General features: G+C 40.8%; 1 protein-coding gene across 2 annotated transcripts in view; it reads left to right on the top strand.

Moving 5' to 3' along the window:
* The window catches only part of TAF3 (TATA-box binding protein associated factor 3), a 209,748-nt gene that overhangs the window by 130,686 nt on the left and 66,839 nt on the right, over positions 1-12,223 (top strand). The window contains exons 3-4 of one of the 2 annotated variants that reach the window (XM_070754443.1): positions 2,796-4,612; positions 8,997-9,076. In XM_070754443.1, the coding sequence (XP_070610544.1) occupies positions 2,796-4,612; positions 8,997-9,076 (1,897 nt within the window). Of the gene's footprint in view, positions 1-2,795; positions 4,613-8,993; positions 9,077-12,223 lie in introns of both variants that reach the window. The other variant, XM_070754442.1, reaches the window with a different exon arrangement.

The following is a 12,223-nucleotide window of genomic DNA, read 5'->3' as shown; positions in this document are numbered from 1 at the left end:
AGTAAAGCCAGAAAAAAGCCATTTGTCAAGAAGTAAAAGAACAAAGCAATGTAGTTGCTGTGTGACAGGAGTAGCACTAGAATTATGCTTACGTAATGTAGCCCTGCTCAAAAAAATAAAGGGAACACTTAAACAACACAATATAACTCCAAGTAAATCAAACTTCTATGGAATCAAACTGTCCACTTAGGAAGCAACACTGATTGACAATCAATTTCACCTGATGTTGTGCACATTCAACTTTGTACAGAACAAAGTATTCAATGAGAATATTTCATTCATTCAGATCTAGGATGTGTTCTTTGAGTGTTCCCTTTATTTTTTTGAGCAGTATATTTTACTTAGCAACATAAATTTTGTAATCAGTTGATAAGTCGAGGTCTGCCTGTATGTGTTCTGCTTTGGATGTCAGTTGGTTGATGCCAGGTGAGCTTATTGGGGAGGGGGGAATCAATAGGAAAAAATTCTTTGGCCTTCTAATTTTAAAAAAACATGGCATTTATTTGTGGAAGTTTTAAGGATACCTTTTCACTTCTATATGGTGATCATGTGGACTGACAAACCAGTTAAGACAGTACAATTAAACATAATTGAAATAATTAAAATCCCAGTACGATCATGCTCTACAAGAAGTACCAAGAGTAGTGTCGGTCACTCCTTCCAACTTCTGTTCCTCATCATATGGACCACAGCTGAGCCTAGAATTTTTGTTACCCAGAAAGACAGTTGTTGAAGGGGACACAGTGGCTAACATGCTGAGCTTGTCAATCAAACAGGCTGGCAGTTCAGTGGTTTGAATCCCAAGCACCGCATAACGGCGTGAGCTCCCATTACTTGTCCCAGCTTCTGCTAACCTAACAGTTCGAAAGCACGTAAAAAATGCAAGTAGAAATATAGAGGCCACCTTTGGTGGGAAGGTAACAGCATTCTGTGCGCCTTTGGCATTTAGTCATGCTGACCATATGACCACGGCTCTTCGGCTTTGAAACGGAGATGAACACTGCCCCCTAGAGTCGGGAACGACTAGCATCTATGTGCAAGGGAAACCTTTACCTTTAAGATAGTTGTTAAGTAAACTTTCCCCTATTTTACGACCTTTCTTTCCACTGTTGTTGTGAATCACTGCAGTTGTTGAATTAATTCACAGGGTTGGTTGTTGAGTGGATCTGGTTTCCCGCAATTGTCGTTGCTTTTCAGAAGGCTGCAAAAGGTTGCAGCGAACTCAGAACCCTGGATTCACTGCAACTCCATCATAAATGTGAACCGGTTGGCAAGCATCTGAATTTTGATCATACGGCTATGGGCACAGGTCGTAAGTGTTGTGAGTGTTCCCTGTCAGCCTTTGGAAATGTCAGATTCAGAGGAGGACAAAGATGTAGAAGTTGTCGATTTCCCTGATTTAAGAGATGTGGAGGAGGATGGTGGTGGTCAGAACTTAATAGAAATTCCATCAGTGACCAATTCTTTATTATCCTTTTACCTTTCCAATATATGGATAGAGGGTTATGATCCGCCCAAGTGTTTGTCTCTATTTCTATTTCACTTATTTGTTCCATTATGTGAATAGAAGCCCAAGCCATATCAATTCTAGACCATGTCTTATGTGGGTTGGAATAAAAAGTATACTGTTTATCTTTTAAATGCTGTTCTCGCCATACGTCTTTTAATGCTAATTCTGAACTCATTTTCCAAAATGAGGCCGGTAATATTACCTTTCTTTTCTTTTCTTTTCTTTTCCCGTTATAATCCATTTGGTCATCTGAAATTGCATTAAAGTCTCCTATTATTATCATATTTTCAATTGATAACTCATTAATTTTTTCATGTAAATCTTTATAAAATTGTTTTTGATTATCATTTGGTGCATAAATTGAGACAATTGTTAAAGGTTTTATTTCTAAGTCTAATTGTACTATCAAAATCCTTCCATCCCCGTCATTGTATATTAGAGATTTTTTAAAAAATAAATAAAAACACAGATACCACCCCTCAAAATTTATGGGATACAACCAAAGCATATATACGCGGATTAACAATATCATTCATAGCAAAAAAAAATAAAGAAAAGAAAGAATATCAAGGAACATTAGTAGAAGAATTAAGAAAATTAGAAATTTTAATGCAAAAAGAGGATAAGGACGACAAATTAAAAAATCAGAGAGAATTAATAAGACATAAACTGAGATTAATAGAACAAGAATTAATTGTAGAAAAGATAAAGAGAGTAGAAATTCCATCAGACGATAGTATACATAGTAGTACTTCTTCAAATAATGGAGGTGTAGAGGATAGTTTTTGGTTAAGTGCCAAATTTAGAAGGTCAGAGAAAAGAAAGGATGAACTTGGGGGAAAGAAGTGCTATTGAATATGCTATTCCAAGTGTGTAAATTAATTTATTAATTACCTCATATCATGAATTGACCGGAAAAGACGGATGCTTTCTGCAAAGTGAAATAGAGAACTGTTTTTAAGTAGCGTGAACCTGATTCAGAGATAAGAAGATAATTGAAGTCGATAGCCTGTTCATTTAGAAAGAATGTATGACTCTGTGGTTTTACCTGTGAGTTTGGAATGCATTTTGCATGCGGGAGATATATTGACGAATTCCAGAGGGAAGGCATACAAATCTAATAAATAAATAAAGTAAATAAAGAAGTGTTATTTTGAAAATCACAAGCCTGTAAAGATCGTATTCTTGGAGCAGCCAGGCAGACCAGAACACTAGGTGTGAAAAACAGTAGGCTTTTTAGCCTGAAAGTGACTTTTTTTCTCTTTTTTCTCTTGTCTTACTCCAGAGGAGGAAGAGGAGCAGGTGCCGACGGATGGAGGAACTTCCGCAGAAGCCATGCAGGTGCCTTTGGAGGAGGAGGAAGAAGAAGGAGAAATGGAAGAAGACGAGGCTGTGAACAACGAAAATTACTTAAGCAAGAAGCCCCTGGAAAGCCCCGAATCCGAGGAACTGCCTCCAGCCAAGCGACCCAAACTAACCAATGGGAAAGGAGACACTCAGCTCGACATCCCCCCGGAGCCCCGCGAGCCTCTTAGTTTGATCAATCCCCAGAAGGTGCCTCCGATGCTTTCCCCGGTTTGTGTTCAAGAGGGTGGCGATCAGGTCCCGACTTCCCCAGAGCCGCCTGTCTTGGCTCCGATGGCAAAGTCCCAGCTGCCCGTTCCGAAACCCCCCGAATCCAAAGCGCTTCTCCCTAAACCCAAGACGAAAACGGTCTCTCCGGTGCAGAAGACAAAAACGCCCAAGGTTTCCACCCCTCCGTTAGTGATGGGCAGCCCCCTCCGCTCACCCAAAACTGGAATCAAGGAGAAAAAGTCTCCTGGCCGGGCCAAGAGCCCGCGAAGCCCCAAAAGTCCAAAACTTCCAGTCCACGTGGTCCCTCAAATAACAATTAAGCAAGAGATCCCGGCGAAAACCCCTTTAGTTGTACTGAGTGAAAAGATGGTTAAAGAGACTATCCAGGTTAAGCAAGTACTGATGCCGGCAGACCCTGGGAAACCCCCTTGTGAGAACCCAGCAAAGAAATTGCCGGTGATGGACAAGACAATTGACGATTCGATCGACGCGGTCATTGCCCGGGCGTGTGCTGAACGGGATCCAGATCCATTTGAGTTTTCTTCCGGGTCCGAATCCGAAGGAGATGTTTTCATGAGCCCCAAAAGACTTTCTGTATCTGAGCCCCCTATGCCTAAAGCTTCCGTTTCCGCCAATATCAGCTTAAATAAAGCAGGGAGCACCCCGCTTCCTCCCTCTGGTGGAACCTCAAGTTCGGACATTTCGTGGACGATGGACGATTCGATCGACGAGGTGATTCGGAAAGCCAACCTGGGTCCTCATGCGACTTTGCCGACCAGCTTCCCCTACTTCTCGTCTCCCTCTGCTTCTCCGCCCACACCGGAACCTCTACTCAAAATCTACGAGGAGAAAACGAAGCAGGCGGCCTCGGTGGAGGTGAAGAAGAAGCTGAAGAAGGAGCTGAGGACCAAAACGAAGAAGAAAGAAAAGCAGAAAGACAAGGAGAAGAACAAAGAGAAGAACAAAGACAAGGAGAAGAACAAGGACCGAGACAAAGAAGGCGGCCGAGAAGCCAAGTTCCCATGGAAGGACCTGCTCAGAGGAGAAGATGACCTGGAGTCTTTCAAGTTCAAAATGAAGGACTTTGAGGACGACAGCAAAATCAAGATCAAAGAGCCCGGGTCCAAGAAAGACCGCGAGAAACACAAGGAGAAGAAGAAGGAGAAAGGCAAAAAGGACAGGGAGAAGAAAGACAAGGAGAAAACGAAAGATAAAAGCAAGGACAAGGCGAAAGCTTTGTCGGTCCCTCTGGTCCTCCCTCCCAAAGACCTGCCCCTCCCCTTGTACTGCACCTCGACCGGCCTGAAGCTGCCCTCGCTGCTGCAGCCCCCTTCCGCCGTCCTTCCCGAGAAGCTGTTTGAGGAGAAGGAAAAACCCAAAGAGAAGAAGAAAGACAAAAAAGAGAAGAAGAAAAAGAAAGAGCGGGAGAAGGACAAAGAGAAGGAGAAAAGGGAGAAGGAGAAAGAGAAAGAGAAGAAGGAGCGGGAGAAGAAGGAGAAAGAGAAAGAGAAACACAAGCATGAAAAAGTAAGTTTCTCATACATTGGGCTCAGCTTTCTTGTGGCCTGAAATTATATGCTGATTTTTAAAAAAAATTATTGATACAATTAGCTTAAAAATGGGGGGCCTCTGCAGGATGCTGAAATTTCAATTGGGAATGTAAATAGTAAGAGAGGGAGACTGTAGGTCATTGGACCGTATCTAGGTAGTAATTTTTGTGTCAAGATTCCAGGTAGCATCCAAACTAAATCAGAGTCCAAGTCAAAGTACTCCTCAAATTTCCAATTTATTTTTGGAGCCATCCTGGTACCCACACTGGGAAACCTGGATCTGAGTTTCCCACCCAGTTAAAAGATCACTGCTTTCCCCCCACCCACAAACTTATCACGTTGCCCACTCAGATTGTGCCAGCGTGGCCAGTCCTCCTTCCGCTTCCGCCCAGGTGGGTCGGCCCAGGATGGCCTTGAACCACTCGAAAGAACGGTTTGCGGCTGCATCTGCTCCCTCGTGAAAATCATCCCTCCCAAGTTCCCATAAACATCAGGCCTCCTATAGATAGTGTGGCAAGCCGTTAATTTGCCACCAACCTCTGCACCGGCTTGACATCTTGACTTAACAACAGTTCATTTAGTGATGGGTTGAAGTTATAACAGTTCTGGAGAAAAAAGTAACTCATGGCCATTTTTCACACAGTCCTAGACACTTGGAAAGTGTTCGACTTGTAATATTGTGATACAAAATCCAGCATATCAATCTCATTTGTTGTGTATTACTATTTTTGTGAATATAATAATAATAATAATAATAGTAATAATAGTAATAATAATAATAATAGTACAGTAATAGTAATAATAGTAATAGTAGTAATAATAGTAGTAGTAATAATAATAGTAATAGTAGTAATAATAGTAGTAGTAGTAATAATAATAATAATAATAATAATAATAATAATAATAATATTGGAATGTCATAAGTACAGGATATTGAGTCAGAGACTTGTGAGCCTCCAAAGGAAATTGCTTTTGATCTGGAGTCAGGTTTCGTGAGAGATGCCATTGAAGAGGACTCAGGGTCCTTGGCCTAAGGCAGAGGTGGGCAGTTGGGCAACTAAACCAGCTTTATGACCTGTGGACTTCAACTCCCAGAATTCCTGAGCCAGCAACTGTCAAATTTTCTGAGTTCTCGTCCAGCAAACTGGCTAACCTCTTGAGTTGATGCGAATTCTTCCTGTAGAAAACACCATTAGGGTTCAAATGGGAGACCGTTTTGCAGAAATGCTTTCTCTCAAAGTAAACTAGGTACAGACCAAAGGAAAAAACGGGGAGGGTGGAGGAATAAAGAGAGAAATTTTGCTCCAACTATCAGATTATCAGGCTATTTGATAGAGGTGCAGTTGGGAGAAAAGCCAGTTCATTGAAGGAGACAGAAAGGATTTAAGTATCTGTGTTTAAATCTGTCTACCTCCCCTCTATCTGGCCTGGTATTTCCTTCTCACTGCTCCTTCTATTTATTCATTTATTTATAATTCCTGTAAGTTGGATGCTTTGGCATAAGAAACCACTCTATAAATCCTTATAAGAATCACATTTGATAGGGCAAATCTCCCAAGTAGAAATCGCCTATAAATAGATATCTCTCCATGACCGCCTTACCTGCGGAGGGGGAGTCGTCATAATTGCAAGCATTCATATATTAGTAGATTTTGAGAGAAGATAGGATTCGGTTCCAGAACTGCAGCTTTAAAGCCCCGAATGATTAAAATGAACTTAGAAAATAAAATAATAAAACAAAATAACTCTTCCCTCATTTTTATAACTAGTTCTTGTCTCCTACTGTTAACAATTCAGTACACTATTAGGACTATAATGCACCGTTACAAGTGATTAAAAAGAAATCTACCCTTTATACTCCTAAAATATATTGTATTATAGGAAAGCAATATAAGCTTGGACAGATTACATTGACAAAGCTTCCTGTTAGCTTTGGCGAAAAGTCCCTGTCAAAAGATAAAACTTTAAAGCCATGCTGCATGAAAGAGTCCCTAGCACACAAAATTAAAATTTAAACCGATCTCCGCAGATAAGCCTTCCCTCTCTTTTCTTTTCTTTCTTTTTTCTCTCTTTTTTTCCTCTTTTAAAAAAAAAAGATGGAAAAAGTCCCATCCCTTTGCTGGAAGTCAGGATTTCGAAAATAAATTTTCTCCCCCTTTTAAATCTCTTGAGTGATTTTCATTTTTTGCAAGGCCGCTCTGTTGGTGTCCTGGAAAAACGGAGAGTTAAGGCTTTATCAGTTTGGTGCCCTGAGGTATGTAGCAAAGAAGCTAAATCCTTGAAGATTAGTGCCCAAAAGGGGGGGGGGGGAATTCCTGCAGCACACCGCAATAAGGGGCTTATAGGACTACTACTAGTATTAGTTCAGGTGAAAGAAGCATTGCTTATACATAAAACTGGACAAATCCAGGGACAATGTATTTTTAGTTAACTACAAAGGAGTCTTACATTGCTGGACGTTGCCACTTCGGTGACTGGAAAGCTCAGTAATTCACTGTAAATATTCTTCTCCCAGTCCAAATGCCCACCTGCTTCCGGAAATAATAATAATAATAATAATAATAATAATAATAATAATAATAATAATAATAATAATAATAATATAATAACAACAACAATAACAACAACAACAATGCCCAGCTGCTTCCGGAATTAATAATAATAAGAATAATAAGAATAAGAATAATAAGAATAACAACAACAACAATAATAATAAGTACAAGTGCACTAGAGTGCCTTCCGTCCCCTGTCCTATTGCTCTCCTATATCTCCTCTACCTTTCTTCTATTCCTATATCTCTTCTTCTATTCTTTTCATTGATATGTTCTATTACTTTATCTTCTTTTCTATTATTTCTTAGATATATTTTACTATGAGTATCTCCTCTATAACCTTCATCATTAATTTTATTATGTGTATATAGATATATACCCACTAAAACCCTCATTGTGTATTGGACAAAATAAATAAATAAAATAAAATAAAATAATAATAATAATAATAATAATAATAATAATAATAATAATAATAATGTATTAGATTTGTATGCCGCCCCTCTCTGAAGACTTAAATTTTAATTGTAGAGTTCATGGTCCTTGACATTAAAAAAAAAATCTGTCTATTTAAATGAATGGAATAGAACAGTGATGGTGAACCTATGGCATGTGTACCATATGTGGCATGCGTAGCCATATCTGAGGGCACCTAAGGTGTTGCCCTATGTCAGCTCCCGAAAGCCTCCTGAACTCTGAGGATGGAGACAAAAGGTCCAACCAGAAGTTCTGAAATGAACACAACAGTTTTTTCCTGAACGCCATCACTCTGCTAAACAAATAATTCCTTCAACACTATCAAACTATTTACTATCACCCAACTCCTCCCACGTATGACTCTAATTTGTTGCTTGTATCCTTATGATTTTTATTAATATTGATTGTTTCCTCATTGCTTATTTGACCCCTATGACAATCATTAAGTGTTGTACCACATGATTCTTGACAGATGTATCTTTTCTTTAATGTACACTGAGAGCATCTGCACCAAATACAAATTCCTTGTGTGTCCAATCACACTTGGCTATTCTATTCTATTCTATTCCATTGTGATATTTTTCACTGTCTCCAGGCTTCAGGCTTTCCTGAACTCTGGGGAGAGTGAAAAACAGCGTATTATGGTTGTGGGCATGGACGTGCACACAATCATGTGCGCGCGCACCTTTTTGGCACCTGAGCCAAATAATAATAAGATTCCTAGAGAGGTTCCACGGAGGTTTCGCCTCACCTTTTCGGGCCCCGTTTCCTCCAGGAGATTCCTAGAGAGGCCCCACAGAGGCTTCTCCCCAACTTTTCTGGCCCTGTTTCCTCCCAGGAGATTCCTAGAGAGGCCCCACAGAGGCTTCTCCCTGCCTTTTCTGGCCCTGTTTCCTCCAAAGAGATTCCTAGAGAGGCCCCACAGAGGTTTCTCCCTGCCTTTTCTGGCCCTGTTTCCTCCCAGGAGATTCCTAGAGAGGCCCCACGGAGGCTTCTTCCCACCTTATCCGGCTTTGTTTCCTCCCAGGAGATTCCTAGAGAGGCCCCACAGAGGCTTCTCCCTGCCTTTTCCGGTTACAGTTTCAGAGGCTCGGGTTTGTAAGAGAAAAATGGCTCTTGAGAAGAGGCAAAAAAATCTTGAACACCCGATTCTTATCTAGAAAAGTTCATAAGTAGAGGCATTCTTAGGTAGAGGCACCACTGTATCTTAAAAAGTTGCCAACTTTGGAGATATCCCCCCACCCCCACGCTTTGCCTAATTCAACACAGCGCGAAGACTTTTCTTGACAGCTGATACCCTGTTTTAACCTTGGAATCTGTTACCTTTAGCAGATCAAAATCGAACCCGTCATCCCTGCCCCGTCTCCTGTGATTCCTCGGCTGACGCTGCGAGTGGGTGGTCAGGACAAAATGTAAGTATGAAATAACCCATTTGATCAATCCTTGTACGATTTCCTCTGCTTCTGGCAAAATCCATTTAATAGACTGTATCATTTTTTTCCTAATCAATTTATTTCCTGAACATTGGTTGCCATGATAATTAATGCGTTTTTTAAAAAAATTGCAATTAAATATAAAGCCTTAAAACTACCCAAGGGCATAATCCTGGTTTCATGATTGTACAGGCAAGATTAAGACTTTTTGTTTGTCTTCCTGTATTCCTGTTCAAGGGCACGAAACAAAACTTAAAAAGGCTTAAGGAACAATGTTTTGGGATCCAGACAGCTAACCGCAATTTGCTTAAAAATGGCACACGAACATGACTGCACAATTGGCAGCTGTACAATTGTAAGTGACTGTACAATTGGAACAAAAGTAGTCGCTATTATTTCATCAGAGTTGATCTCCGAAAATGAGATATCGTTTAATAGTGTCATTTGATACAATGGCTTGGATTGAATAGTGTACACATGTACGTGTTAATGTTGTATTTATCTCTGGCATTTTATAAGCCCTTCGTTTAGTCAGTACTGGCTTCTTTTAAAAGATAAAAATGAGTAATAGCAGTGCAACGGTAGAAATGTGGGTTGGATTCTTTTAAAAATAATTTGTTTATTAAATTTAATTACCACCCATCTCAGCGCCACATAATTCTGGGTGGCTTACAATCCAATCAAACAATTGTCAAACACAGCAAGTCAGGAGAACAGGCAGTTCAAACAAATATATAGGTTTATTGTAAGCTAAAGCTCCGTATAACGGTGAAGGCAAATTGGCAATGAATTCAAGGAGAGCTGACTCAAATCTCTGGTAGGCCCAAAGGAACTCAAGACTTAGGACATGTTTGACCCCTCCCACGGATGATCTTTTACAACAATATTATAAAAAGAGAGCAATAGCACTTAGACTTATATACCACTTATTTATTTTTATTTATTTATTCATTTGTCCAATACACAAATACATAGGAAGAAAAATAGACATGTGGTAATATATATAAGGGTAAAAGTGAACTTAGAGGAGAGGTTATATGAAAGAAAGAAAATATATATGATAAGTGAGAGAAAGGAAAGACAATTGGACAGGGGACGAAAGGCACACCAGTGCACTTATGTACGCCCCTTACTGGCCTCTTAGGAACCTGGAGAGGTCAATCGTGGAGAGTCTAAGGGAGAAATGTTGGCGGTTAGGGGTTGACACAATTGAGTCCAGTAATGAGTTCCACGCTTCGATAACTCGATTGTCGAAATCATATTTTTTACAGTCAAGTTTGGAGCAGTTCGTATTAAGTTTGAATCTGTTGCGTGCTCTTGTGTTGTTGCAGTTGAAGCTGAAGTAGTCATTGACCGGTAGGACGTTGGAGCATATGATCTTGTGGGTAATACTCAAATCGTGTTTTAGGCGCCGTAGTTCTAGGCTTTCTAGGCCCAGGATTGTTAGTCTATTTTCGTAGGATATTCTGTTTCGAGTGGAGGAGTGAAGGGCTCTTCTGGTGAAATATCTTTGGACATTTTCAAGGGTGTTGATGTCTGAGATGTGGTATGAGTTCCAGACAAATGAGCAGTAGTCTAGGATGGGTCTGGCAAAAGCTTTGTAGGCTCTTGTGAGTAGTGTGAGATTGCCTGAGCAGAAGCTGCGTAGGATCAGGTTAACAACTCTAAAGGCTTTTTTGACTTCACTGTTTAAGCAATTTACAGAGTCAGCATATTGCCCCAACAATTAGGGTCCTCATTTTACCAACCTGGGAAGGATGGAAGAATGAGTCGACATTAAACAGTAAGATTAAACAGTAACTAACAATAAATACATTAAAAGCAAACAAAGAAATAGCTAAAAATACAGACAAAACAGAGTTGGAAGGGACCTTGCAGGTCATCTAGTCCAACCCCCTGCCCAAGCTGGAGACCATACATCTGCCTCTATTTAGGATCAAACTCACAACCTTCTGATTGTGAGGCAAGAGATCAACCTCTAGGCCAGTGTTTCCCAGCCTTGGCAACTTGAAGATATCTGGACTTCAACTCCAGCGAATGCTGGCTGGGGAATTCTGGGAGTTGAAGTCCAAATACCTTCAAGTTGCCAAGGTTGGGAAACACTGCTCTAGGCCATAGTAGCTAGCTTTCTGACAAGTAAAGTCAAGGACAGAAGCCAGTATTGCTTTACAACCATGTTACTAATTTAACAACTATGGTGATTTAACTTGACATCATTTGTGCCGGGGCGCCTGTGGTGGCCCGAGCACCCTGCCAGCAAAAACGGGCTCCCGAGAGGCGTGTACCTCCCAAGCACATGGCCCTCCCTAGTTCCATTTTTGCTGGCAGAGGCACCGCAGGTTGGTCCTTTGCTGTTTCCAGGGCAGCCCCCACCAGATCTAAGCACTCCACAGGTTTTGAGTCTGACACCCCTGGACTAAGCAAACTGTTGTAAGTCGAGGACTGCCTGTATCTAAACTCAGTCTTGGGGATCCCCCGTAGAGCGATACAATCGCCTTTCAACGCATCTGCAACTTTGCCCAGGTTTTCAAACCTTGTCAGATCTGGATAAGCATCGCCTGCCAAAATGAGATCATCAGACTCTTCAAGGAGGAAGTTGCTTTTGGAGACTTAATGAGAGCATTGTTGAGGCACGGATGGTCGGAAAACTACCTTTGCTATTTCGAAGTCTTGCAACATTCTTATTCCACCCTGGATGTATGCGGGCAATAAGAGGGAGAAACAACCCGGAATACAATTCCAGTGTTTGAGTAAAAGAAAAGAAAAAAAAATCTATCAAAATGAAACATTTGTCTGATTGGACATGAAGGATGGAGATGGAGAAGTACCCCAATAAAGGCATGATGACGGGGGGCCCTCAGAATCAATTGCTATTTCTGGAAATTCATGGAGACCACAAAGTTAACAGAATATCAGAGTTGGAAGGGACCTTGGAGGTCTTCTAGTCCAATCCCTTGCTCAGGCAGGAAGCCCTATTTAATTCATAGGGTCTGCTCTAGAATCTGCACAATATTTTAAAAAAAATATGTTGAGGCTCTAGAAAGAGGGCAAAGAAGAGCAACAAAGACTGGAGGTTCTCTAAGAACAGTTGCTGGGACTGGATATGTCTAGTTTAATGAAAAGAAG

This window comes from Erythrolamprus reginae, chromosome 6 (genome assembly GCF_031021105.1).
Source record: "Erythrolamprus reginae isolate rEryReg1 chromosome 6, rEryReg1.hap1, whole genome shotgun sequence".
NCBI classification, from domain to species: Eukaryota; Metazoa; Chordata; class Lepidosauria; order Squamata; family Dipsadidae; genus Erythrolamprus; species Erythrolamprus reginae.
This window is presented reverse-complemented; position numbering and strand designations above follow the sequence as displayed.